The 25,052-nt window shown below is 38.8% G+C and overlaps 1 protein-coding gene across 4 annotated transcripts in view; it reads right to left on the bottom strand.

Moving 5' to 3' along the window:
• USP6NL (USP6 N-terminal like) overlaps positions 1 to 25,052 on the bottom strand; it is a 134,987-nt gene that overhangs the window by 18,940 nt on the left and 90,995 nt on the right. For all 4 annotated transcript variants that reach the window (XM_054178501.1, XM_054178502.1, XM_054178499.1 and 1 more), the window contains 7 exons: positions 15,516 to 15,623; positions 13,011 to 13,120; positions 10,364 to 10,412; positions 7,653 to 7,773; positions 3,075 to 3,169; positions 256 to 321; positions 68 to 167 (listed from right to left, as the gene is read on the bottom strand). In XM_054178501.1, coding sequence (XP_054034476.1) covers positions 68 to 167; positions 256 to 321; positions 3,075 to 3,169; positions 7,653 to 7,773; positions 10,364 to 10,412; positions 13,011 to 13,120; positions 15,516 to 15,623 — 649 coding nt within the window. The remainder of the gene's footprint in view (positions 1 to 67; positions 168 to 255; positions 322 to 3,074; positions 3,170 to 7,652; positions 7,774 to 10,363; positions 10,413 to 13,010; positions 13,121 to 15,515; positions 15,624 to 25,052) is intronic.

Genomic DNA, 25,052 nt, shown 5'->3' with positions numbered 1-25,052 from the left:
TACATAAAATAAGAACAAAATCAGCCAACTCTCTGCTGAGCATTCAAATATTTGAGAGATTTCTTACTTCTGTGTAGCTTCAGAATTGTGTAAGACATAGCAGTGAGAATCCGCTCTCCTTCAAGTATGTATATATCCCATATCCTGAGACTTAATGTAAAGGGAGTCTGCAATGACAGAATCAGCAACACCATGAAAACAGTTTGTCCCAAGTCACAACTGAAAACAGAAATAGAAAATGAAAAACATACTCACACGATCAAGGAAACACTGGAAAAACCACTTAGTTGTGTAAAAGCTTGTGGACATATCCTGGGAGTCCTGCAAAAAATGTCAAAGTTCAAAAAATACTCACAAAAATTAAGTAATGCCTTGAACTGTCCAGGAAAAGCATTTCCACCTTGAGGCCTATGTCCCAAATATTCACCATAAAGAATTAACTCAACTACATGAAACACTGTCATTGAATTTTAACTTTAGTATAACATCATATTCCATGCTTGCCACGTCCAGCTTCTCCCAAATTTTCAAGTATACAAACACTGAATAGGCAATGGATCATATCCCTCTGGTGTATCTGCAGACTTTACCTTCATCTTTCAGCCAGTTAAAATAGGCTCATCTCAGGAAGTAGTGAAGAAAAATGATTCTTAGAATAACTGAAATAATCTTTGTGAAATTTGAGAGTCTTTTTAAAAAGCAGAGAACAAAACCCGCCTTAAGATTTTTCTAACCTGTAAGAAAAACCATCAGCCAGACAGAACAAGACCATGCCTTTCACTGATAAAGCACTGATTGGTGTTAAATTCAATGCTACTAAACAAATTCATACAAAACCAGAACTAAGTTCTGATTTAAAAATTAAAGTAAGTAGAACAAATCATAGAATGCTTTAGGTTGAAAGAGACCTTTAAAGGTCATCTAGTTCAACTTCCCCACTGCAGTGAGCAGAGGCATCTTTAAGTATGCTCAGAGCCCAAATCAACTTGACTGTAAATGCTTCCAGTCCTCGAATGTCTCAAAACACATGGAGAGTAAATGCCTTCTGGATCCCTCTAAACAAGTATCCAAGAACTCCCTCAGAAGGGAACTATCAAAGCATTTTATTTAAATCAGCCTTTTCAGCTACTAAAGCAACTTTCTATGCTTTTCATGATTCTTTTTGGATTTTTACGAAGTATAAGGGTCTTTTACCATTTTCTGTTAAAACTACTTGATCGTCTCGGATTATTCTAGATTTTGTTCCTGAAATGTGACAATCTCAAAAATTAGAATGAGTCTATGTGGCTAAACAAGAATCATCATCTTGCATGTACTATAACAATTAAATCCACAGCTTTCATTTCAAGAGTTACAGAAGTGGTTTTGATTTGGGGTTGTTCAGCCTGGACAAGACCTAACAGCAGCCTTCCAGTACCTGAAGGGAGCCTAAAGAATGCTGGAGAGGGACTGTATACAAAGGCTTGCAGTGATAGGACAAGGGTCACTGGTTTGAAATTAGAGAAGAAAAGATTCAGATTGGATGTTAGGAACAAGTTCTTTACCAAGAATGTAGTGGAACACTGGAACCGGTTGCCCAGGGATGCAGTTGAGGCCCCATCCCTGGGGATATTCAAGGTCGGGCTGGACAAGGCTCTGAACAACCTGATCTAGCAGAGGATGTCCCTGCTTACTGCACAGGGGTTGAACTAGATGACCTTTGGAGGTCCCTTCCAACCCAAACCATTCTATGATTCTACCATTGACTTTAACTTTTTTAAATATGCCAAAATTGTTTGCATGACTGATTTTGGCCTAATCTTTTAACAGAAGAGTGGGTTTCCTGCCACCCCCCACCCCCCCCCCCAACTAGGCCTGCCTAATTCCATGCTATAAGCAGATCTTATAGCATGTTGTTAAAGAAAGACATTAAATTCTATTTTATTATACAGCAGGCACATATTAGGTGCAATTCATCACTGCCAAGGTGCTAGTCTGCTCCCAAATTGTCTTTTTTCTTTTCCTACAGAGATAAGCATACTAAACAGAAAATAACACAGCCCCAGGAAGGTAATGTTTGTAAGCAGCTATCACTCTTCGAAGATGTTGCTGCAACCAAGCATCTTGTACACTACCTTTTAATACTTAAGAGATAAATTCTGGCAGAACCAATATGACTGAAATTGAAAATTCTTGATGACTACTGAAAGGGCATTTTTCTTGCATTAGACAAATAACTTGTTCCTTAGAATAAATACAGTCAATACGAACAAGAGAAAAAAAAGAGCACAGAGGGACTGTTTCCAAAGGCTTGCAGTGATAGGACAAGGGGCAAACATTTGAAATTAGAGAAGGATAGATTTAGATTAGCTATTAGGCACAAGTTCTTTACCATGAGGGTGGTGGAACAGTGCAACAGATTGTCCAGGGAGGTAGGTGTTGAGGCCCCATCCCTGGAGATATTCAAGATCAAGCTTGACAAGACTCTGAACAACCTGATCCAGCAGAGGATGTCTCTGCTGACTGCAGGGATGTTGGACTAGTTGACCCTTGGAGGTCCCTTTCAATTCAAACCATTCTTTAATTTTATGATTATTTCCCATTTAAGAGCTTTAGAAGAGATATTGCTCAACATTTGCCTTCCTGAAAACACTACTGACTATGGGTAATTTTTTAAAGAACAGTTAACTCCTCTTATAAAGGTTATTTTTTAAACACAAATTAAACCTGGTTGATTGCAAAGTCACCTCTGCCCAAAGGCAACAGACTCTTGATAAAATGTTTTAATGTCAGGTTGCTACACAGCAGCTTGTACAAGGCCAGGCAGGAGGACCACTTGTTTTCATTAACTCAGAGGTCAAAAGTGAGACAGACGGACACTCAATTTAATTATTCTTAGGATCCAATTTTATCACAACTCTGCCAAGGTGCACCGTAGCTTTGTCTATAATGGAAACAGCAGCACTTCTGCCTCTTAGAGCTTTCCATTTTATTCTGAGGTTTGATGTATTCTTAACCTGGTGGCTTAACCTGAACTGAAGCATGGTAGCAAGCTGCCAATTAAGTAATGTGTTTATTGTGATATAAATACTTACCAAATGCTGCTTAAGTTTGGACAAAAATTTTTTCAGTATTTTGTCATGATGTTCTTGAAACCTCAACAGTTTTGGAAAGCCAGGAATAAAAAAACCTAAGAAAAGAAATTGACCATGTCACACACATATGTAATATAAAAATGACATTAAAAGAGTTCTGAGAGCATTATCTTTCTATAAGGGCCTGGATCCAAACAGATATTCATAGCAATATGATGTCGTCTACATACAGACATCCACATACTCCTGGCTAAATGACTACAGCAAAGCATCAGTATGTTCCCCTACTATTACTAGATTTGATTAATGATGGTAGATGACAGCAGATCTACCCACTACAAAGTCGTAAGAACACCAAATTTATAATTATTATTTAAAAAACCAAAACACACCCCACAACTATCACCAACTAAAATTTTTAAAGGCAAAAAAAGATATTAATGAGGATTATACCTAGCAACCTCACGACAGAAGGGCACATAGCATAGGTAGCTACAAGAAATGTCTGCAATAAAGGGAAGACCATTGAAAAAGACAAATATCAATAATATACAATATAATAGACTGTGAGCTCACACAAGTGGAACTAAGAGAATAAAAAAGAAGCCTGGAGGACGTTTAGTGATCACGTGTTGGAAAAGGAAAGCACTAAGATCCACTTTTAAAGGAGTTACCATGAGAGTTAAAAAAAAGTATCTCCAGTTAAACATAATACTAGCCAAAAAACCCTTGAAATGCAAAAACTAGCACAGCTACACAGCAGGAAAAGAAATCATTCAAAGAACATCCTTCAAAAAGCTGAAGCTGTGTTCAGATCACAAAACCAGAGATGATCAAACACTGGCAATACAAAAATGTGAAAAACAACCCTCCTAAAAAAAACCACAACTTAACAAAAAACATTAGAAACGTACTAATGGACCTGTTTTCAAACACCTTGGAAGCAGAAAGCCTAACAGAGAATTTGTGGATACAGCAGTCTGAAGATTTTTAGAGCTGCTCAGAGAAGATAAAATCAAGATTAAAAACAAGTTACATTTTCACACGGAAGATAGCAGGAAGGTTCCCAAGCAAGACCCTTAAACAGCTCTAAAAGAACTCAAAGTCAACTAACTAAAATATTGATTGTGTGAAAGCCTTTGCCTTAAATAACCAGGAGCCTGGAAACTGGCTGATATGATGTCAGCTTTTCTTAAACTGGTTTTGAGACCAGTATCAGCTCAATATTCAGGCCAATATTCCAAGAGGAAATCATAATACAGAAAGGTGAGGTAAAGGTGGATGCAACGCACCACAGAGGAATCAACATGATTTGTTACAAAGAGAGGTCAAGTCTCCAAATCTACTGGGAATTTCCTTGAAGAAATTAGTGGGCATGTAGGTACAGAGAGCCTACATGGATATTGTCTATTTGACTCGCTTAAGTAGTTGCATCCTTTCAGTACACCTTCTAAAGCAGTTAATCCAACAAGTTAAAAGTTAGACTCAAAACAAAGCAAGAAAAAGAGCTGCACAGGAGTTTGTGCTAAGACCTAAGCTATTTGACACATGCCATGTATCCATAGTGAACAATCAATCAAGTCCTAGCCATCCTGAAAGAGTATTAGAAAATCTGGAAAGGCAAGACATCAGAGAAGTTATCTCAGCATACAACAACTCCTTGTGTCAAGAACAGATTAAAATGCTACATCTGATCATAAACAGCTGAGGGGAAACACAACCAAGCTCCCACAGCAAACAGTTTATGAACTTTCACTGTCTTCTCTAAGGCAAAATCTAGAGAGCATCATTGAAAAATCATCATGTGGCAGAGCCAAAACAAAAATGGAGTAACACAACTTAGGCAAACACAACTAATTATTTAAGGAAGAAAAGTGTACTGAAGACTGTTAAAGACAAAAGTTCCTCCACGTATTTGTTCAGCTTCTAATACATTTTTCAGGAGGTGTTGAACTTCAATTGTCTTATTCTCAGACAGTTTGCTGAGCATCTGTTGCTGGTCGTTATCAGGGACATGACACCAGGTTAAATAGGTCTAGTACAGCAATTCTGTATTCTCAGGATTAAAAAAGAGGTTACAAGCCACCCCCAAAAGTTTTTATTTGTTAATGATAAGCAGCATGGAAAATGGACAAAGTACGGACCAACAAAAAATGTCACTTTAATAAAATAAATAAATCAATCACTAAAAATAGTCACACTCTTTAAAAAATACAATTCTCTAGTTTCCTATTCTGTAATTTAATGCATGGTCACCAAGATGCAAGATTTACCGCCTCAGATTCACACAGTTTAGTATTTCATAGATACACATTCTACCACACTTAAATGTCAGGTTGCACATTAGGAAATTTTACTGTCACACTGTTCTGTTTTCTTCCTTAATGTAAATAGTTAATGATCAAATCAAAGCTTATTAGCCATCAATAAGAACATTCAAAGGTGGCTTTTTCCATAGGAAGCTGCTCTTTAAATTTATATATATACCAATGCATTATCTTGACTTTTTAACACTGTAAAAAACCCCAACAGAAGGTTTTCAAAAACCTAAATAATTCTCAAATCATGATCGAAACAATCAACTTAGAGACATCATCACCCCTACAATACAAAACATCACAGAGGTCAAATTCATCCCATGATTTCAAGGGTTGTCATGCTAGAAATTAGTCTGGTTACGTATCTGAGGCACAGGGATTGCACACAAAAGCATTCTATGTTTCCAGATCCCAGGTAGATGAGAAAAAACAGATGAAAATCCTTGATTCTGGGGAATAATTTTTAACCACTGACTTCTGTCAATATGATGCTAATTGAATTACTCAGCCGGCCCTGATAATTTCCACAGAGAGATGCTCAATTCAGAGAGCCATCTGATGGTCATTGGCATCAAATGTAATTACAAAAGTTTTCCTTCATGAGTACCAGCAATTTTAAATTAGCTGTAAAAAGCTGGCAAACTGTGCATGAAACTGCTTTCACCAAAGGAGGACACAAAAAAAGTGCAGTTATATTACAACAGCTAAGCTAGTTTTCAAATTTCCCTTCCATACTTTAATGCTGCGCTGTGACATAAACTATTTTTAAACAGATGTTACAGGTGTTGCCAAGACAGTTTCAGTGTGTGTGTATAAACCTGTGGCACAATGGTTCACACACCCTGTGGAGAAACTTATCTGGTCTTGGACTACTCAAAGCCCTGTAACCACTTGACAGATGTATGCTCTGTAACTGTCAGTGGAAAGGAGGGAACGAAAGAGGAAGAGATGGAGATGTGAACAGGGTGTTCAGTAACAGTTACACAGGCAGTGCACAAAGTCCCATAGCTAAAAAAGGTATAGCTACCTGAGTAAGTCCATCAGCAGTTACCAAATGAACCCTCTTGTTCACCACAGCAAGTTAAAATGATAGCTACAAAATTCAGCCTGGGAAATTCATGGTAACTCTTCTCCATTAGCATCACATTTTTGACATGGACAAAACAGTAAGACAAAATCTCGGACAAGTTTTTAAATCCTGTTCAACAGGCTACAGCATATTAAAAGGCAACCAGGCCTGTGCAATGCTCTCAAAACCAGATCCACTGACTTGGTATATAATGAGTTCATTTAGGCTTCATCCTCAAAACACTTTAAATTTACTATGACCTTTGAGGAGCACAGAATTCTATGTGGTTGTATTTGCACAGTTGCAGAGCTCTTGATCATTATTAACTCCGTATTTTCCATAAGATTCTTTTAGTTGGTGTTATTGTGTAAAGCATTTGATAAATTCCAAATTTCAAGACACTGATCCTCAAAAAAAATAACCAACTAGCACTTCATCTTGGGGGTGAAGAACATCCAGGAACACTGAAAAGCCAGGGATGGAAGTTATCACTGTATGAAAAACTCTTAAGCAGGGAAGAGGAACTAAACCATGTTGGAAATTTGCTAAAAGTTTTAGACAGGTTTTACTTCTTAAGGCTTCCAAGACCTACAGCTTTTCTGAATCACCCCATCAGCATCTACAAAAGATGCCGGAATCCCTAGAGTCACTCTACCAATAGACATGGGAGCATGCATAGATCATGCTTCATTTGGCATGCAATGAGAGAACTACCAATAACACAAATGTAATGAGACGGTGATAATAGGAAATGTAGTGCAAGGCAGAAAGAAAACCAAGAAACCTAACGTTAATGCTAGATACAAGTCCATTTTTCCCTATAAACTCCGGTCCTGCCAGATAACAACACAGCCACAACGTTATCTAACATTCTGTGTCAGATTTACATTACTATTTTCTTGCCATATGGATGTCTACAGAACCAGCTTCCTTGAGATTAAGAAAGAAAACCATTAAGAGGAAAGGAAACCACCTGATTTTTATTAAGAATTTTTTGAAAGATATCACATATAAAAACACTTACTATTATAGGTGAGAGCTCCAGTAACATCCAACAGCCCCCCAAAATAAAGCTCCCATTGCATCTTAGTTTGCCTTTACAGACAGAACAGTGTAGTTTCAAATTCAAATTATTCACACTTATTTGCAGTTTGAAACCCAATATATACTAAGCAACATGAAACTTCATACCATGCATAGCATGCTTTGGACCAGAAAGAAGCTTCACCAAGGCCCAGAAGGCATCTTCTTCATTCATGTACATAAGGAGCAATGCTGTGATATGGCTCATTCCCTGACAGTATCCAACTTCCTGAAAAATCAGACAGTGAAAGTATTATAATGCTGAAAACAAAAGCCTTAAAACCATGAGCTCTTTTTTTCTTGACCTAGTGGAGGATAGAGGATGCCAGTCCTGATGGTTTAAGTTGCCTAATTATGACATCACCAAACACATTAACATTTAAACATTGTCCCCTGTATTCAGCACTGTTGAGGCCGCACCTCCAATACTGTGTCCAGTTTTGGGGCCCTGACTACAAGAAAGACATCAAAGTGCTGGAGCATGTCCAGAGAAAAGTAACAAAGCTGGAGAAGGGTCTGAAAAACAGATCTTATGAGGAGTGTCTGAGGGAACTTGGACTACTTAGTCTGGAGAAAAGGAAGCTGAAGGAAGACCTCATCACTTTCTACAACGCTTTGAAAAGACCTTGCAGTGAGGTGGGTGTTGGTCTCTTCTGCCTAGTATCAAGTGATAGAACGAGAGGGTCTCAAATTGTGCCAGGGGAGGTTTAGACTGGATATTAGGAAAATTTTCTTTACTGAAAATTAGGAAAAATTTCTTTACTGAATGAAAGAGTGGTCAGGCTTTGGAGTAGGATGCCCAGGGAGGTGATGGAATCACTGTCCCTGGAGGTATTAAAGAAAATGTGTGGACATGGCACTTCAGGACACGGTTTAGTGGCCATACTGATGTTAGGTCAATTTGATAATCTTAGAGGTCTTTTCTAACCAAAATGATTCTATGATTTAAAATACTGATATATACAAGGGATGATACATAACCCTGCAATTGAAAAGTAAACTGAAATTCTTCATTATTCATTAGAAATCTACTGGTGCACAAAATCGTTGTTAGTACTAATGATTTCAATTAACTCATTTCTTTTTCTCAGAATGGATGTGTTTTTCATTTCGCTGCAATTCATGTTTCTTTTGGAGAGGTGGGTCTTGCTTCATTTCATTTCATTTGACAGTCAGGACACAATCTGACAAACATAGGATTCAAGACTGACCCGTTAACTGCTAGCACAAGTAATAAACCCCCAAACCAAAATGTTCAGTTGTTTCAAAACTGAACTTGAGTATATCCTCTGCTATTAATTTTCACGTTTATGGCAGAGACCAGCTGTCATTACCATTTAACTGCTCAGATAACTTCACTGGTAAGTATTTGTAAGGACAATGACTTATTTGTTGACTATGTTTTTTTCAGGTTTACAAGAACTTTATTCCAGAGATAAAACCAAAGCATAGGAACTGCTACATATTAAGGGGAAGAATGCAACAGCAGAAGTGCAAAATAAAAACCTCACTGCAGTGTTCCCATCATTATACTTCAACAGTTGATTTTAAACAGTATTTTTCATATGACTCAAAAATACTGGTCCAGTGGCATATACCAGGGTCTTTGCAGTATTTTATCTCTCAATGTGTTACAGCTGCTTACAAGAACAGCTTAAGACAAACAACAAATGAAAGACAATAAATTCCAGCCACAAATTCTTTTTTAGGACAGCAATTCTGAGGAGACGGAAAATGAAAGAGGACACAAAAGATACATTTCCTTCGAGTGGTACTTAAATTGGAATTAACAGCTTAATTTCACTTTCTCATTATTTCTACATTGAATTCTAGGGTACTACTGATGGATATAAAATGAAAGATGTTAAAAAATGCACCAAATGAACACAATGAAGGAGGAAATAGTGCATTAAAACCACAGTTAAAAGACATGAGGGCATTTGTTTCTTCTATTTTTACCTTGTAGCCAAAAGACATCACAAAACACCCAAGTTGCTAACCCTCATGGTAGTCTAGAAATCCCACTCTAAGCAATCCTCAGCCAGGACTGCAGCCAAGACTGAGGGTTAACTACAGAAGCTGCAACCTTTAAAACAATTTCCTGTTTGTTAGAACTCTCCAGGTTATGAAATATTTCCATTTACTCCAACATGCATCATTCTGCAGTGGTTTTTCCTTCCCATCACTCAAAAGAATGTGAGAGACAGACTATAACAGGGAGGTGGGGAGGAGGGGAAGGGGGAAATATTAGTATAAAACTCCAGGACAGCACAAATCAAACTCACTTTTCTGATTAGACACAATACTTGGTTTCAGTCAACTTGTAGTTCAGTCTGTCCAATAAGATACTTTTAAGCAAGATGCTTTATTTTAACTTCAGCTCAAAACCAGTGGCCTTCCGCTACCTGAATGGTGCCTACAAGTGACAGGATGAGGGGCAATGGTTTGAAATTAGAAAATAGTAAGTTTAGATTTGATGTTAGGAACAAGTTCTTTACCATGAGGGTGGTTTGCTCAGGAAGGTAATTGAGGCCCCATCCGTGGAGATATTCAAGGTTAGGCTGGATAAGGCTCTGAGCAACCTGATCTAATGGAGGATGTCCCTGCTCACTGCACAGGATTTGGACTAGATGACCCTGGGGAGGTCCCTTCCAACCCAAGTCATTCTATGAAATAATTTGTTTCTGTGCAATTCCAAAGGTCTCTGAAATGTTTCTTCGAACCTTCTTTTAGGGAGAAAGAAGATACAGTATTGCAGGTTATTATCTTATGACAAGCTCAAAGAAACCCTATTTAAGTGTGAAGGGTACACAACTTACCGTATTATATATGGAATACGCAGCTAAAACATGGAATAAAGATTGCTGCCTGGAGAGATAAAAGCAGAAAAGGAAAACACTGTAATATTGTCTTTTGTAAAAACACACAAACATAAAAGCAGCGGCCCTATGTTTTGAAAACCTGTTTCCCCAGTTTAAGAACCAGATAAAGTACTCTTCACAATGATATGCACTTCTGATTTAAAAGTCAGCTTATATTTTGAAATCTTCTGATGTTTTGTATGTTGACATGTTTCAAAAAAAATACTGAAAAAAATACTTTGAGCAGACAACAGAGTCAGATCACCATTTTTACAGTAAGGTAAATTGAAACATAGGATAGGCTACATTTCAATGCTGATTTACTCTGAATTCCAAGCTTTAAACACCCCAGACCTGATTTTTGCACTTGCAGACACCAGCAGCTGTTACTAATTCCAAACAGAGATGCAGAAACGCTGAAATACACAAAGCAACCACAGAGGTGTCTTAATCTTGGCCCTCAATGGCTGCTTTAGTGGTTGCTAGGGTCAAACTGAAGTAAAACAGTATCAATTCTGACTTGGCATCCTGTGCTCAGCCCTCCAGAGTAAACTGATCTCCATGTACTTCAGAGTTAGAGTTACAGAGAGCTTTGTATAAGACCTTTACTTTCTGCAAAAGCGGTCTAACTTACGAAGATTATATTAAGGTAGTGAGATCAAAAAAAGCCACCACCAAACCCCCCAAACCCCATCAAAACAAAACTCTGCTCTTCTCAAACTGAGTTATCGAAGTAATGGTGGAAATCTCTGATCATGAATTTTTAAACTCACACCTACTTTTTGTGCTTTGTTGGGGAGATAATTTGGAAACCTCAATGCCTATTTTCATGTACAACTAAAGCTGCTAAAATTTAACTGATGAGTTTTACCTACTGTCCTTTTTCTTTTGCCTGCCATTCATCAAATGTATAGAAAAAGACATTTGCAGGTTAAAAAAAAGGCATAAGAAAAAGGCTGCATGATTTCTTTGGGAAGAGGATTCATACTCGGAAAATGTTACCAAAACATGTAGATGATGGCATTTTTATTTGTCCTCCTGCAGAACTGAAGCTTAGCCATTCTTCAGTACCCAAAGTGAAGTGTAACCTAAAGTACTAGATACTAAGATGCAGTCTTATTTAACAAGAACAAACTCAAAGGCCCCAAACATACATGGGAACCTTCTATGTCTTCAGCTGACCACATGAAACTGAATGTAAGAGCTCTCTTTCATTCACGGGAAGATACATCAAGTAATGGCAATTTTAGTACTATTTACACTAAATGATACCACTAAAGACCTATAAAAGAATGAACCCTCAAAAACAGACAGTCTACTTAAAAGTCAAATTACTCATTTACACAGGGGACTTTATTTCTTTACTATATGAAATGACTTCTTTTTCATCAAGGCATAACTGAAAATGCAAAATATTTGTACAGTAATTCCAAGACCTATTCCAAGTGTGAAATCGCTTTATGCAGGCAGAAGCTTTCCTGTGGGCTCTGAGGGCATGCTTAACACAGTTACAGGGACTGGAAGTGGCTCTGCTGGTGTTAATCCAAACGGACAAGGTAGGGAGCTTCCGCTAACATCTAAAAACAAACTGAGGTCCAGCAGCCACACAGTCACTTGAGCATGGTGCTGTGTCAGTACTACTGACAGGCGAGGCACAGGAGCTCAAGTGCACACAGCTCTACATAAATGTATCTCAACTAGAGTGGCTGCACAGAAGAGCTCTCAGCTTAGGAATTTTGGCTTTGTACTCCATCCCATGTTGCAGCCATCAGGGAAATTCCCCATACTGAGAATTTGCCCACAAAGTACTTAGAATAACAATATGAGAAAAATGTTTGGTTTATTGTCGCATTAAAGTTCACAGCTCTGAGTACTGCTTTTTGAAAACAGCAGACCAATGTAGAATCTGACTTGGAAAGAAAAGGAGATTTAAAAAATTAATACAGTCACAGAACAAAAAAAAATACTCACTTCATCTCAGCAGGGTGCTGATGCTGCACGCTAGCAACAACACTGATGTTTGTATCACCACTTATTTCACTATGAAGCATTTTTAAAGATGACAGCTGCCAAATATTTGTCATCCAATTAATTAAAAAAAAAAAAAAAACTGAAGAAATCCAAAAGCATTAAGGCCTACATTTGTAAATAACTAAATGCTCACATACAAAATGCTTCTTTATTTGGTTCTGAATTAGATACTAGAAGAGGACTACAAAATCCAAATGAAAGGTTAAAATCTCTGGGAAGGAAAGAGTTATTAAAGATGTAAAGCATAATTTTGGTTTTGCAAATATCCAGTTAAATAAAATTATTAATAAATCTTCATTCTTACTGCCTTGGAATTCCCATGCTTTCATATTTATGATATCTGAGACTATTTTTATTACATATGAAACAAGACAAGAACAGTTAGAAATGGTTTTCTTCAGAATGCTACTGACCACCTCACACTGAGGAAAAACTAGTAGGTTGGAAGTGCCCATAGCCAATCCTGCTTTGAAAGTCTGGAGCCTGCAGTGTGCCTGCAGAAGCTGAAGAGGCTTGAGGCAGATCAGAAGCCAGTTTTAAAAACAAGCAAAACAAAGCCTTTGTATTTACTTACTTCACGCCGTATCTGTCTCGAAACATTATGTGATCTCTGTATGTTCGATTTACATCAAGATCAATTTGCCTAATATCTGGTGAAGACCCTCGTGCTTGACACTTCAATTTCTGGGAAAACAGTAAAGGACAGAAGTTTGAAATTGTGAACCTGCCTGACTCTACATCTGTATAGAAGTATTTGCCATCTCATGATTTAAAACACCTAATATAGAACAGCACTTCACAAGACAATAATTTTAACATCCAAACTCAGAATATACAAATTCTAACATCAGACACATTCACACAGTAGAGATCAATCCCATAGCACACATTTTTGTGACACCCATATTCAAGACTATGTTTCAGCATTTCAAATTTCCAACTGCTATTTCCCAGGCAGGCACATCACTGGAAAAAGACAGAAAGTGAATTTTACTACTCAGGAACATGAACCTGAGATACAAGTGCAGCACACTGGGCTTTTAGCAAATGATTTAGTGTGGTTTTCATACTTTTCCTGCCTTTTTATCTAAGCAGAATTAATAGCTACATAGCTGCCAGTTATTATGGAAGTATAGATAATGGGCATTTCTCTAGTCATCTCCTCTGTCTTTCTGTTCTGATTGCATTCAGTGGTAGAATACCTCTACTTCAACACTTGCTTTAATGTTTTATAATTAAATCCAGTTTTGCAATTGAATACTTGGGAAGCCTGCACAGGTTAGATTTCCACCTTATTTTTCACACTTTCAACACCTTTCTCTTGACATTCATTCATTCTCACTTCTGTCCCTAAAAATTGAGTTTACAAGACATTTCCAACTGGTTTCAACACGTTATTTTCAAACTATTTCATGAGCAGGCATTACCAGAAAATACCACAGACAGTCAAAAGGCAAAACTCTACAGATTCTGTTTGCAAGAAAATAAAAAGGTTTAAAGACAACAATAACCAAAATGTAAGCATTGAATAGGGAAGAGTCACCTCTTCTCAGTCTGTTGAATACAACCAGATGCTTCAGGCATATCATAAATTACCTGTAAATCTCTGAACCAATTCACAGCACAACAACTAGCTCAACGCTATCCACAACCTCAGCCTTTTTTCCAGTATAATTTAAAGTACTAAGAGCCAGAATGATTTGTCTAGCAAACAGAAAACAAGTGAAAATTTATAGTTTTAAGATAGCATAAGGACCCAGAGCATATACTTTGCTGGAATATGGGAAAAGAAGCACCTTGAGTCCTTGCTATCATGGAAGCCTACAGTGTGAGAGAAAAGAAAGGGTACTTAGAGTCTGAGTAATGGAAAGGACAGAAGATTAACAATCAGTAATTGCCCTGCACAGAGAATTGAAAAAAAGCTCTTTGACCTACAGCACAAGCACATATTTTCCTTCTAATTTTAAGGTGTGCAATTTGTAAGTGATGCTTGTAATAAGGAGTGTTAGTATCACCTCAGGAAATGGGAAATGGAGAGCAGTAAAATGAGGTTGTCTCAAACAAACAAGCTAGGACAATGCTGGAAGGAACTCTCTACTTCTGTATGTGAAGTGCACTGAGCACTAGATGGCGTTTATAATTTCTGAAGATTATACTTTACTCCCTTTTCTTTCCCACAACTAAATTATTCCGTAAGAACTCTCTTTTATCTCTTTGGAATCTGCCACCAGTCTTAATTACACAGTTAAACTAAATATAATAGTCAGAAAGAGCAGCCTGTCAGACTAAAGAGCAATAAATAATTCAGGAAGAAGACATTGAAAGTTAGGTGACATCAATGCAAACATCAGCCTTCTTTCATGACCCTACAAGATTCTTTGTCTACTCAAGACACAAAGTCTCAGGTCCCAAAAAGCTCTATTAGAAAATACCAAAATCAAACAAGCAAGGCATTCCCCTGAAACTCTGGACATTATTTCTTTTTAAAAGAGTGGACATTTACATTTCTGTGGGACAAAATTCATACACTCCATGATATCGAATTGCCTTTCTGTTACCTAATTTCTCCCTATAATCCTTTAGGGACACAGAGAGGAAAAGACAGTGTTGAAGGATTCCTTTCCCCTTTTGCCTCACTTCCCAGTCTGCATATGAAGTTTACTCTTCACTCTTAAGTCTAAAGTTTATGTCTGATGGACATCAGCTGTATTCACGCCCACAGAAAAAGTAGACTTTAGTAAGAAAGGTTTGTCTTCTTACCACAACAGGCATTTTTATTTTGGTTTGCTTTGCTTTTAGAAGGGCTTTTGCAAGTATATGAGAATAAGAAAAGAAATAGAAGGAAGACCAAATTAATTATATGAATTACAGAGCCCAAAACCAAAAATAAGATGGGAAAGTGCTTTTCAATACACAGCTTTTTTCCTGGCTAAAACAAGCAGCAGAATTCAATTCCATTTCTAATGCACTTGGCTTTTTTAGATCACTGTATGACAATAAAAGATTAATAAAGCCTGTAATCTTACTATCTGCCTTTTTTTTTTTTTAATTAATATTAATGGCAATTCTATAAACTCACTGTATAAAAGTCTTTCATTTCTTCTTTCATTTTAGGGACATCAAGTAGTAAAGACCAGACTTGCCCTCTGAACTGTAGTGGGATTCCTTTATAAATTCTTCTATGAAACTGTGAAAAGAAAAGAAAAGATAAATGCAGTATAATCTGCAACACTGAACAAAGGGGAACAGTGACACACACCATGCCAATGAAAAAAACCTGCAGTTATACCAATCATCCTAGTAAAGGCTTGACCTGCAGGAGACAAAGCGTTCCAGCATTTTTTGAGGGACTGCAAGTGTCCAGTGATACCATCTGGGACCTCTGTAACAAAATCAGCAGGGGTACCGGGAACAAAATGGACACAAAGGCCAAAATATCACTCTGTGCAGGCGATGCTTACCAGCCAGGAGTTCAGCACCCAAAAAGGCCTATCAACATTGTACCAGTTCTGCTGAGCAGCACTTGGTCTGCAAATATTGTAAATACTACTCCAAATTTTATAATTCGGACCCAAAAAATTAGATTCTTAGCGACACACAGTATTTCAGGACAAGACACAGCTCACTATAGTTACAAACTATAAATGGGAGTGGTGAAAGGCAATCAGCAATTTCACAAAGCTTTAAACATTACAGATACCTTTTTTTAAGAAAGCATAACTGCTTTTTGTAAAGCTGCAACGGTGTGCTGAAATGCATGTGTGTATCACACAAAATAGGTGAGATCAACAAAATCATCAGCGTGTGCCATTTCTGAAACAGACTTCAGAGCATATTTCCAAACTAGCAACCAGTTTCGTAAATGCATATTAAAAAAATGCATAAAAAGATATTCTAGCTACAGTTTACAAGAATACAGAAAAACCTACCAGCACTGCATGCAATTCTAGGCTACGAAACAGAAAATTCAGTTCCCCACTCCTGAAATATTTTTTTCTGATATATAAAGCCTGTATTAGAAACAGGTCAGAAGGGGCTAACTCAGTACCTGTGAGCAACTAGCATAGTTATATCAACTATTTATCAGTCTTGCCTCCAACATGTCATCACTCTTGCACTCTCATTCAGTAGTTTGGTTCTCACAGGGCTTATTTGAACAAAACAAATCAGAAGCACTGATGAAAGTGTTCCTCGGTTATCTTCATGCTGCAGCATTTAGGAATGCTAAGACCTCTAAACGGCAAAAGACAGACTAGTAAGCAAAGCCTCAGGGCAACTGAACCCTAGTAATTCTAAAGACACACTGGAAAATGTTACCATCTTTCACATTTAAGAAAAGGAAACCCAAAGAATATGAACCTTTCTGAAATTCTTTTTTATCATTATTTTAATGATGGCAGAGGGAGACAATTAGGTTTAAATGAGAACAAAACACACACAACTCCTCCCCAAACAATTTCTTTGCATTTAAACTACAATGAAGTTTAGACCTTAAAAATTTCAGTTGATAAAGCTATGACATCCTTAAAGTTACATTTGTAAAATAAGATAGAACATAAAAGAAACATCCTCCTCAAATGATCCTTTTTCTCTTTTTCCACAAATTTCAGGTCTCCAGTTTGGGAGATTAATGAGCCCCTGCCTGCAGTAATTTGCAAGCGTTCTGCTGTTTGGGATGTACCAGATTCACATCTGGATTTCAGAACATGTAACTTTTACACAAGTACAGTTATATCTCTCTTTCCTGCCCTCATTTCAAACAAAAATGTTATATTTGTATAAAAAGCAACAGCAATCCTGCCCACAAAGACAATGTTATGCTTTTTAAAGAAAACTTTGCTGCTTTAATATTGTTAAGAATGCTAAAGCAGCAACACTTTTTTATGACAGTTATGGCCTTACAGTTTCCTCTGCAGGATAAAGAACAATACACAATGCTACAGAGCACCCTTCTCTACAGCTGCATACCCAGATGTCGGCTCACACAGAGCATTTCAGTGTGTGTCAGCCCAGACACAAGGATAACTCCTTGCAAGACAGAAGAATTCCATCTTTCAAAAGCCAAACAACACCTACTGCATTGGAGACACTCTGAAAAGGGATTAGCCTTTCCACTGGAAAGCAGAATGAGCCAAATCAGCAAAATCTGTTCTGGGAACTTGGAAATAAAAATAAAAGATTTTTTTAAATGCAGTGTTCTGTGTCGCTGCTGCTCAAGGCTTCATCTACCCTAGCCTTGAACATCCCCAGGGAGGAGGCATCCACAACTTCCCTGGGCAGCCTGTTCCAGAGACATAAGTTCTAGTCTAAATCTACCAGCTTTAAACCATTCCCCCTTGTCCTATCATTAGACACCCTTATGAAAAGTCTCTCTCCAACCCTCCTGTAGAATCCCTTCAGGTATTGGAAGGCTGCAATGGACCACCTTGATAGGAAACCTTTTTGCCAGTTCACGACCGTTTTGTAACTTGCTTTCAAACATTTCTAACAACCATAAGTTTATTAATGTAAAGAATAGATTGAAGAATAAATTCTCAAGACTATTGCTGCAAATTAATATTCTGGGAGGAGGTAAGGTGGACATCAAAGGCCAGAAGTAAACCTTTGCAACAATAGTTTACTAGTAGAATACAATTAAAGCACATTCAAATCACACAACATGTGGGGTGGTTTCGTTGGGTTGTGGTAGGTTGAGAGAGGGCCTAGCTCTCCCTCCCCCACAGAGTAAGAAACCACAGCTAAACTCAGTCGGAGAAGCAGACTTTTTGTTGTTGTTTTGGTTGGATGGTTGGGTTGTTGGTTTTGTTTTGTTTGTGTTGGTTGGGTTTTGTTTGGTTCATTTGTTTCAGTTGTTTGTTGTGGTGGGTTTTTTTTTCCCCCCAGGAGATAAAATAGAAGTAGAAAAACAATCAGTTCCAGAGGACTCTATGGCATTTACAACTTTTCCATCTTCTGCAATTCCCAGATGGAAACAGTCATACACCAAAGGAACTCTTGAAGTAAAAACTGAAACAAAGATTTGTGGAAGAGCTTTTAAAAGAAAAGTTTGAAAAATGAGTCTGAAAATATAACTATGCAGTTAATCCAAAAAAAAACAAAAAAAAAACAAAAAAAAACCCAAACAAAAAAACACACCACCAAAACCAAACACAAAAAACCACAGAAGGAAAGCAAACATTTTCAGTAGCTAAGATCAGAATTATTGCTCTACCTGACAGAATAAACCCAAATAACATTCAGAGCTTCTTACAAACATTTTATGTCTATATCCAGCTTTCTCAGCTGTTCCAACTATTCTTTTATTTAGGTGGAGAAAAAGTTCCCAAGCATCCCAGTCATTACAAGGTCCTGCTTAAAGACACAGCAGAACGTGGGACTAAAGACTTGGTCTGTCCCATACAGGAGACAGTTAACTCAAGCACAGACCCATTCATGGCACAGGCTCCATCACACAGATGGTAACGTGGAAACTTGGGTAAATAACTTCATATACAATGGCAAATTAAGAGGCAGGGCTGATATGCCAGAGTCATGATACCACCCAGACAAGCTGGAGAAATGGGCTGACATGAACCTCATGATGTTCAACAAGGAGAGGTGCAAACTCCTGGACCTTGTGAGGAACAACTCCATCTACCAGTTGGTACGGGCTGAGGGCCACTCAGCTGGAAAGCTGCTTAGCAGAAAAGGAGCTAAGGTTCCTAAGGTGGACAACTAGTTGAACAAGAGCCAGCAGAGAGCCCTTGAAACAAAGATGTCTAATGGTATCCTGGGCTGCATTAGACAAAACTACTGCCAGCAGGTTGAGGGAAGTGATCCTTCCCTTCTGCTCCTGAGTAGTAAGACCACATCCAGAGTACTGTGTCCACCTCTGGTCTCCTCAGTACAAGACAGACATGGACACACTGGACATAGTCCAGAGAATTATGAAAAGGAAAGAAATAGATGCTACTTTCAAGAGGGTGAGGCCAGTCACTTTTCAGTGATGCCCAGTGATAGGGTAAGAGGTAATGGGCATAAACCAAAACACAGGGAATTTCCACCTCAGCCGTGACAGAGCACTGGAACAGGCTGCCCAGAGAGGTTGGGGAGTCTCCTCTGAAGATTTTTCAAAACCCACCTGGATGCAATTCTGTGCAAACTGCTCCAGGTGGACCTGCTGTAAAAGAAGGACTGGACTAGATGATTCCCAGAGGTCCTTTCCAACACCTACCATTCTGTGATTTCTGCTGTGAGTAAAGTGTGAAAGAGCCTGAACTGTTCAACCTGCAGAAAAGGAGACTTAGGGCAATCTCACTGATGTATATAAATACCTGAAGAGAGGATGTTAATAGCATAGAGACAGGATTTTTTCAGTGGTGTCCAGTGACAGGACCAAAGGCAATGGGTACAAACTGAACACTGGAAGTTCCCTCTAACTTCAGGAAACACTTCTGTGTTGTGTGGGTAACCACCCAGAGAGTCTGTGGAGTCTCAATGCTGCAGATGTTCAAAAGCTGTTTGAACATGGTCCAGACCATCTGGCTTGTAGGTGGCCATGCCGGAACAGGGCAGGTGGACTAGATGACCTCCAGTGGTGCCTTCCAACCTCAACTACCCTGTGATTCTATGTGATTCTGCAGTTCTGTGAAAATTCCACAGCAGGATTGCATCGGGGCGGGGGGGGAACCAGGCAGGGGAGGAGGGCAGGGACAACACACAAGAAGGGCAGGAGAATCTACACACACTTCAGAGCAAAACTGATTGGGGGTATTTACTCTATCATCAAACAGTTAAAGACAATATAAATGAGAAAACTGATTATTAGTTAACTGAGACTCTTTCCCATAAGCACCATACTACTGCCCTCTGCTGTTTTTATTTCCTTATATAATGTAAGGTTGAAAACACAGTGACAAAATGCTGGGATGGGGTCTAGCTGCTTGCAGAACCCTGATGTCTTCTGTTCTTTCTGAATCAGGAAGTAAAATTCAAGAAGCTACTTCACTTTTTCTTCTACTTCTGAGATGATGAAATGATGAGTGTATTTTCAACAAGTTCTTTAAATTTAAGGTTTTCTTAAGATAATAGCTCAAAATTAAATACCATTATTTAAAATCAGAGTTCAGAAAATAGTTGTATGAAAATTTGTATCATTCAAAGAGTGGAATTATGGAATCTGGGATTGGGAAAGTTACTCTTGTAGATATAATCAAACAAATATATAAAAATACAGGTTTAAGTTCTGTGTCACATCTGGGCTGATATTCAGCCAAAGATAGCTGTCATAAATTCTTGAAATGATTTTTAATATTGCTGATTCCAAATAAGATAAGACAAGTGGACACTAGATGAAGGCCTCTCATCTGGGGATTCAAAAGAAGCTTCTCACGCAGAAATAAATTAGACCTGTAAATTGGACCTTTCCACTGTGAAGCAAGAGAACATACAGAATTAATTTAAAAGACAGAAAGAAAACCCTCTCATAAATGGAATATTCCAAATTAGCTATCATCTCAATTACCAAACTCTGTAACATTCAACATGGCTCTGATGCAAAAAAAAACAAAACCAAAGAACCTATCCACCCCTCCCCTGTTCCAAGCATTGCAGGTCACAAACCCAGTTAGCTCCTGGACAAGAAATAAGGCCGCCTTCACAGAGAACTGAAGAGTGAACTGGCATTCTTACTTCCACAAGATATGAAACTGTTTTTCTTGAAAATAAAACTTGGTTATGTCAAGAGCTGCACAAGCAGCAAGGGATTCTGCCACCTCAAAAAGAATCAGTGATGAGAAGCACAAGAATTAAAATCTGAGGCCTGACAAGAAAGTATCTTTATAATGAAAAGAAAGTGTATTTATAAAGGCTGCTGCCTTTAGAGGGTCTTCAGCTTCTGTGGGTCGCATAAGAGGAAGAAGAAGTCTATATACAAGAGTTGCTCCATCTCATTCAAAAAAATCTCAGGAATGCAAAGAGGGTTCTTCATTAAGGCTCAGTGTTCAGACTCCAGACTAAGTGGAGACTTGATTATAATATTCTGTGTGAATGCCAGAACAGCTGGAAATTGCCAGCTATCCTGATTGTTTCTCTTCTTTCTTTCCTTCTCAATTTAGGGAACTTCAATCACAGAGAGATGAAGGTAGACAGTGAATGACAGAAATACTTTGGTGGAAATACTCAAATGGGAATAGAACATATAACAGTTTTATTTAATCTTTCCTTAAAGTTATGATCATACTAAGCCAGGAAGGATTTACTGTCTGCAGTGGTTGATTGCAGCCTGGATTATTAAGCAGTAGAATACAAATAGGAAATAAAAGCAATAAGCTAGAGAAAGACCACACTGAAACATAAACTTTACTGCTCTATGACACTTCCTGCGTAAGAAATGAGTGATGGGAAGATGAAAGCTTTGTTTTGACAAATATAAATCATGCAAAGACACCAGGGCACTTACACACTTCAGAGACGGGTGTCTGTAAGAATCATGATGACTCCATTGAAAAGATGCCTAAATAATCGCAAAGGAATCGAGGAGTTTCATACACAAAGAGGAAGGCAGGCAGAAACACCAGAGGGCAGCATGGATGAACAAGGAGCTCCTGGACAAGCTCAAATACAAAAAGGAGGCCTACAGAGGATGGAAGCAAGGAGAGGCACCCTGGGATGAATACAAATAAATTACCTGAGCAGCCAGGGATCAGGTCAGGAGAGCCAAAGCCATGACAAAATTAAGTCTGGCCAGGGACAACAAGGGCAACAAAACCAACCTCAAATAGGTGATCAAAGGAAGACTAGGGGAAACACAGGCCCTCTCTGAAAGTACATGGGAGACCTAATTACCCAGAATATGGAGAAGGCTGCAGTACAAAATTACCTTTATGCCTCCACCTTCATCAGCAAGTGCTCCAGCCACGCCACCCAAGCCGGAGAAGGCAAAACCAGGGACTGGGAAAATGAATAACCACCCACTGTAAAAGATCAGGTTCAAGAACCTGAAGGTGCGTGTGTCCGTGGGACTTGAGGAGATGCACCCATGGGTCCTGAGGGAACTACTGAATCAAGTTATTAAGTTACTCAAAGATCATGGAGATTATGCTCCTGCAGACTCTGCTAAGGCACACAGAAAATAACAAGGTGACAGCCAACATGGCTTCATTAAGGGCAAATTGTAGCTGACAAATTTGATGGCCTACTACAATGGGGTTACAGCATTGGTGGAAGAGCAACTGACATCTACCTGGACTTGTGCAAAGCATTTGACCTTGTCCCACACAAAATCCTTGCACTGAATTGGAGCTGTCAAGGCAGATAAAAGCAACAGGTAGTGTTCTACATGTGTTTGTACTGCACGCTGTTTACATTTTTGTTAGCAACATGGACAGTGGCACTGAGTGCACCCTCAGCAAGCTTGCCAACAACACCAAGCTGCAATGTGGGCAACAAGTTGGAGGGAAGGGATACCATCCAGAGGGACCCTGACAGGTTTGAATAGTGGGCCAGTGCAAATCTCAAAGTTCAACAAGACCAAGTGCAAGGTCCTGCATCCAGTTTAGGGCAATCTCCAGTATCAATACAGGCTGGGAAGCATGTGGGTTGAGAGTGAGTGGGGATGTTGCATGACAAGAAACTCAACATGACCTGGCAACATGTGTTTGCAGCCTAGAAAGCCAACCATATCCCGGGCAGCATCAAAAGAATTGTGGGCAGCAGGTTGAGGGAAACAGCTCTATCCCTCTATGCTGCTCTCATAAGACCCCACCTGGAGTATTGTACTCAGTTCTGGGGCCCACAATGTGAGGACATGGACCTTTTGCAGTGAGTTATAAGGAAGGCTACAGAGATGATCAAAAGGCTCAAGCACCTCTCCCATGAAGATAGGCCAAGAGAGTTGGGACTGTTTAGCCTGGAGAAAAGGCATCAGCCTTTTAAAGGGGGGCTAAACAAAACTGGAGAGGGACTTTTTACAGGAGTATGTTGTGACAGAACAAGAGGAAATGGTTTCAAACCTGGAAGAGCAGATTTTAGATTAGATGCAAGGAAGAAATTCTTCACTATGAGGGTGAAACACTGGAAAGCAGGTTGCCCAGATAAGTTGTGGATATCTTATCCTTCAAAGTGTTCAAGGCCAGGTTGGATGGGGCTTTAAGCAACCTAATTTAGTGAAAGGTGTCCCTGTGCATGGCAGCAGGATTAGAACTAGATGATCACTTCAGTCACTTCAGTCACTTTCAGTTCAAACTATCCTGTGACTCCACACAGCTTCAGAGTTGTACATGAGTTCATTTTATTATGTCACCCTTCATTACCTCTAAATCATTAATAAAAATACAGTAGAGAGTGGCACATTTCTGGTCTCAATGTGACAACTCGGCCATCTCCTCATGGTCACACACTCCTGCCCTCCATTCACTCTCTCCCACCTCCATTCTTTTTTTCCTTTTTCTCTCACATTTGGTTTAAGAACAGAATTTCTTATGGGAAAACAGTGTGACGTTCCCACACTCCTCCCTCTCTCAAGACAATCTACTACAACAAAGACATGGGAAAGATGTAAATTGAAGGATCTCTCACACACATCAGTATTAATACTTTCTCATTAATTCTCCTTGTGAAGTTATGATGGAAAAAAAAAATAAGGAAGCACTCTATAGGTAGCCCTGCAAGTATATTAAATTAAAACTCTATTTTGCAATTAAGCATATGTTAGTTTTGGATCATGTAATCAAAAACATGGATTCATTTTCAGTATGTGTGCAGTATGAACACATTTCTTCAAGCCAAATTTCTCTCAGCTGTATATTATGAGGACTTATTACCAACAGCCCCTCCGAAGTCCTGTACTTTGTACACACCTGCTCTATCCCTGGGACCATCACCTTCTCTGACACTCCCCTGCCGTCCTTTTAAGAACACAGGCATCTCAAGTATGCCCTTTTCCAAAAGACATCACTGCAATTATAATCAATAACCATGCAACATTATTACTGCTGTTCCTGTAACGTTCCTTCAGTGCCGTTTCTAAAACAAGGCTGATGTCAGGAGCAGCCTGACTGCCCAGAAACTATGGGATTGCCAGGTGAAGTGAGTCTTTTTAAGACAAAGGCTGTTTATTTTCTCTAGCAATTTGCTCCCCCTGCGTTAACCACTTTATCCAATCAAGTGAAGACAGCAAGCAAGACTCTGCAATTGTTCTTTCTGCTATTGCTTCCGTGCTTCAAGAATATGAACAAGGAAAGCTGATGTATTCTTCCAACACACTTTTAGATAAAAATTGTCTTTGAGTTTTGTACAACCCTGAGAACATCACCAGGTGTTTCATAAAGAGCACTGACAATGCCTGACTTTCCACTGCATGCTCAGGAGGAGAAGGAGGCTGAATCTTCTAGTTTTATGTTCTGGTTCACCTACCACATAACATGAGAGACAAAAGAATGAAAACGCCCTTGGTTTTGAAGTCTCATGTGCTCCACCAGAGTTCAATAAGCAGTGAGAAATTTTCCTAGCCTCCAGCAAAGTTCATCCCCTTTAAGAGCATATTGAATTATTTTTGCCACTATTTATAGTTCAGAGTCTAATTTGCTACATGAACTGAAACTCTGCTCAGCTGACCTGCTCTACTTTCTGCCTGCTT

Source organism: Dryobates pubescens, chromosome Z, assembly GCF_014839835.1.
Source record: "Dryobates pubescens isolate bDryPub1 chromosome Z, bDryPub1.pri, whole genome shotgun sequence".
Classification (NCBI taxonomy): domain Eukaryota; kingdom Metazoa; phylum Chordata; class Aves; order Piciformes; family Picidae; genus Dryobates; species Dryobates pubescens.
The sequence above is the reverse complement of the archived record's forward strand: the minus strand, read 5'-3'. Positions and strand labels throughout refer to the sequence as shown.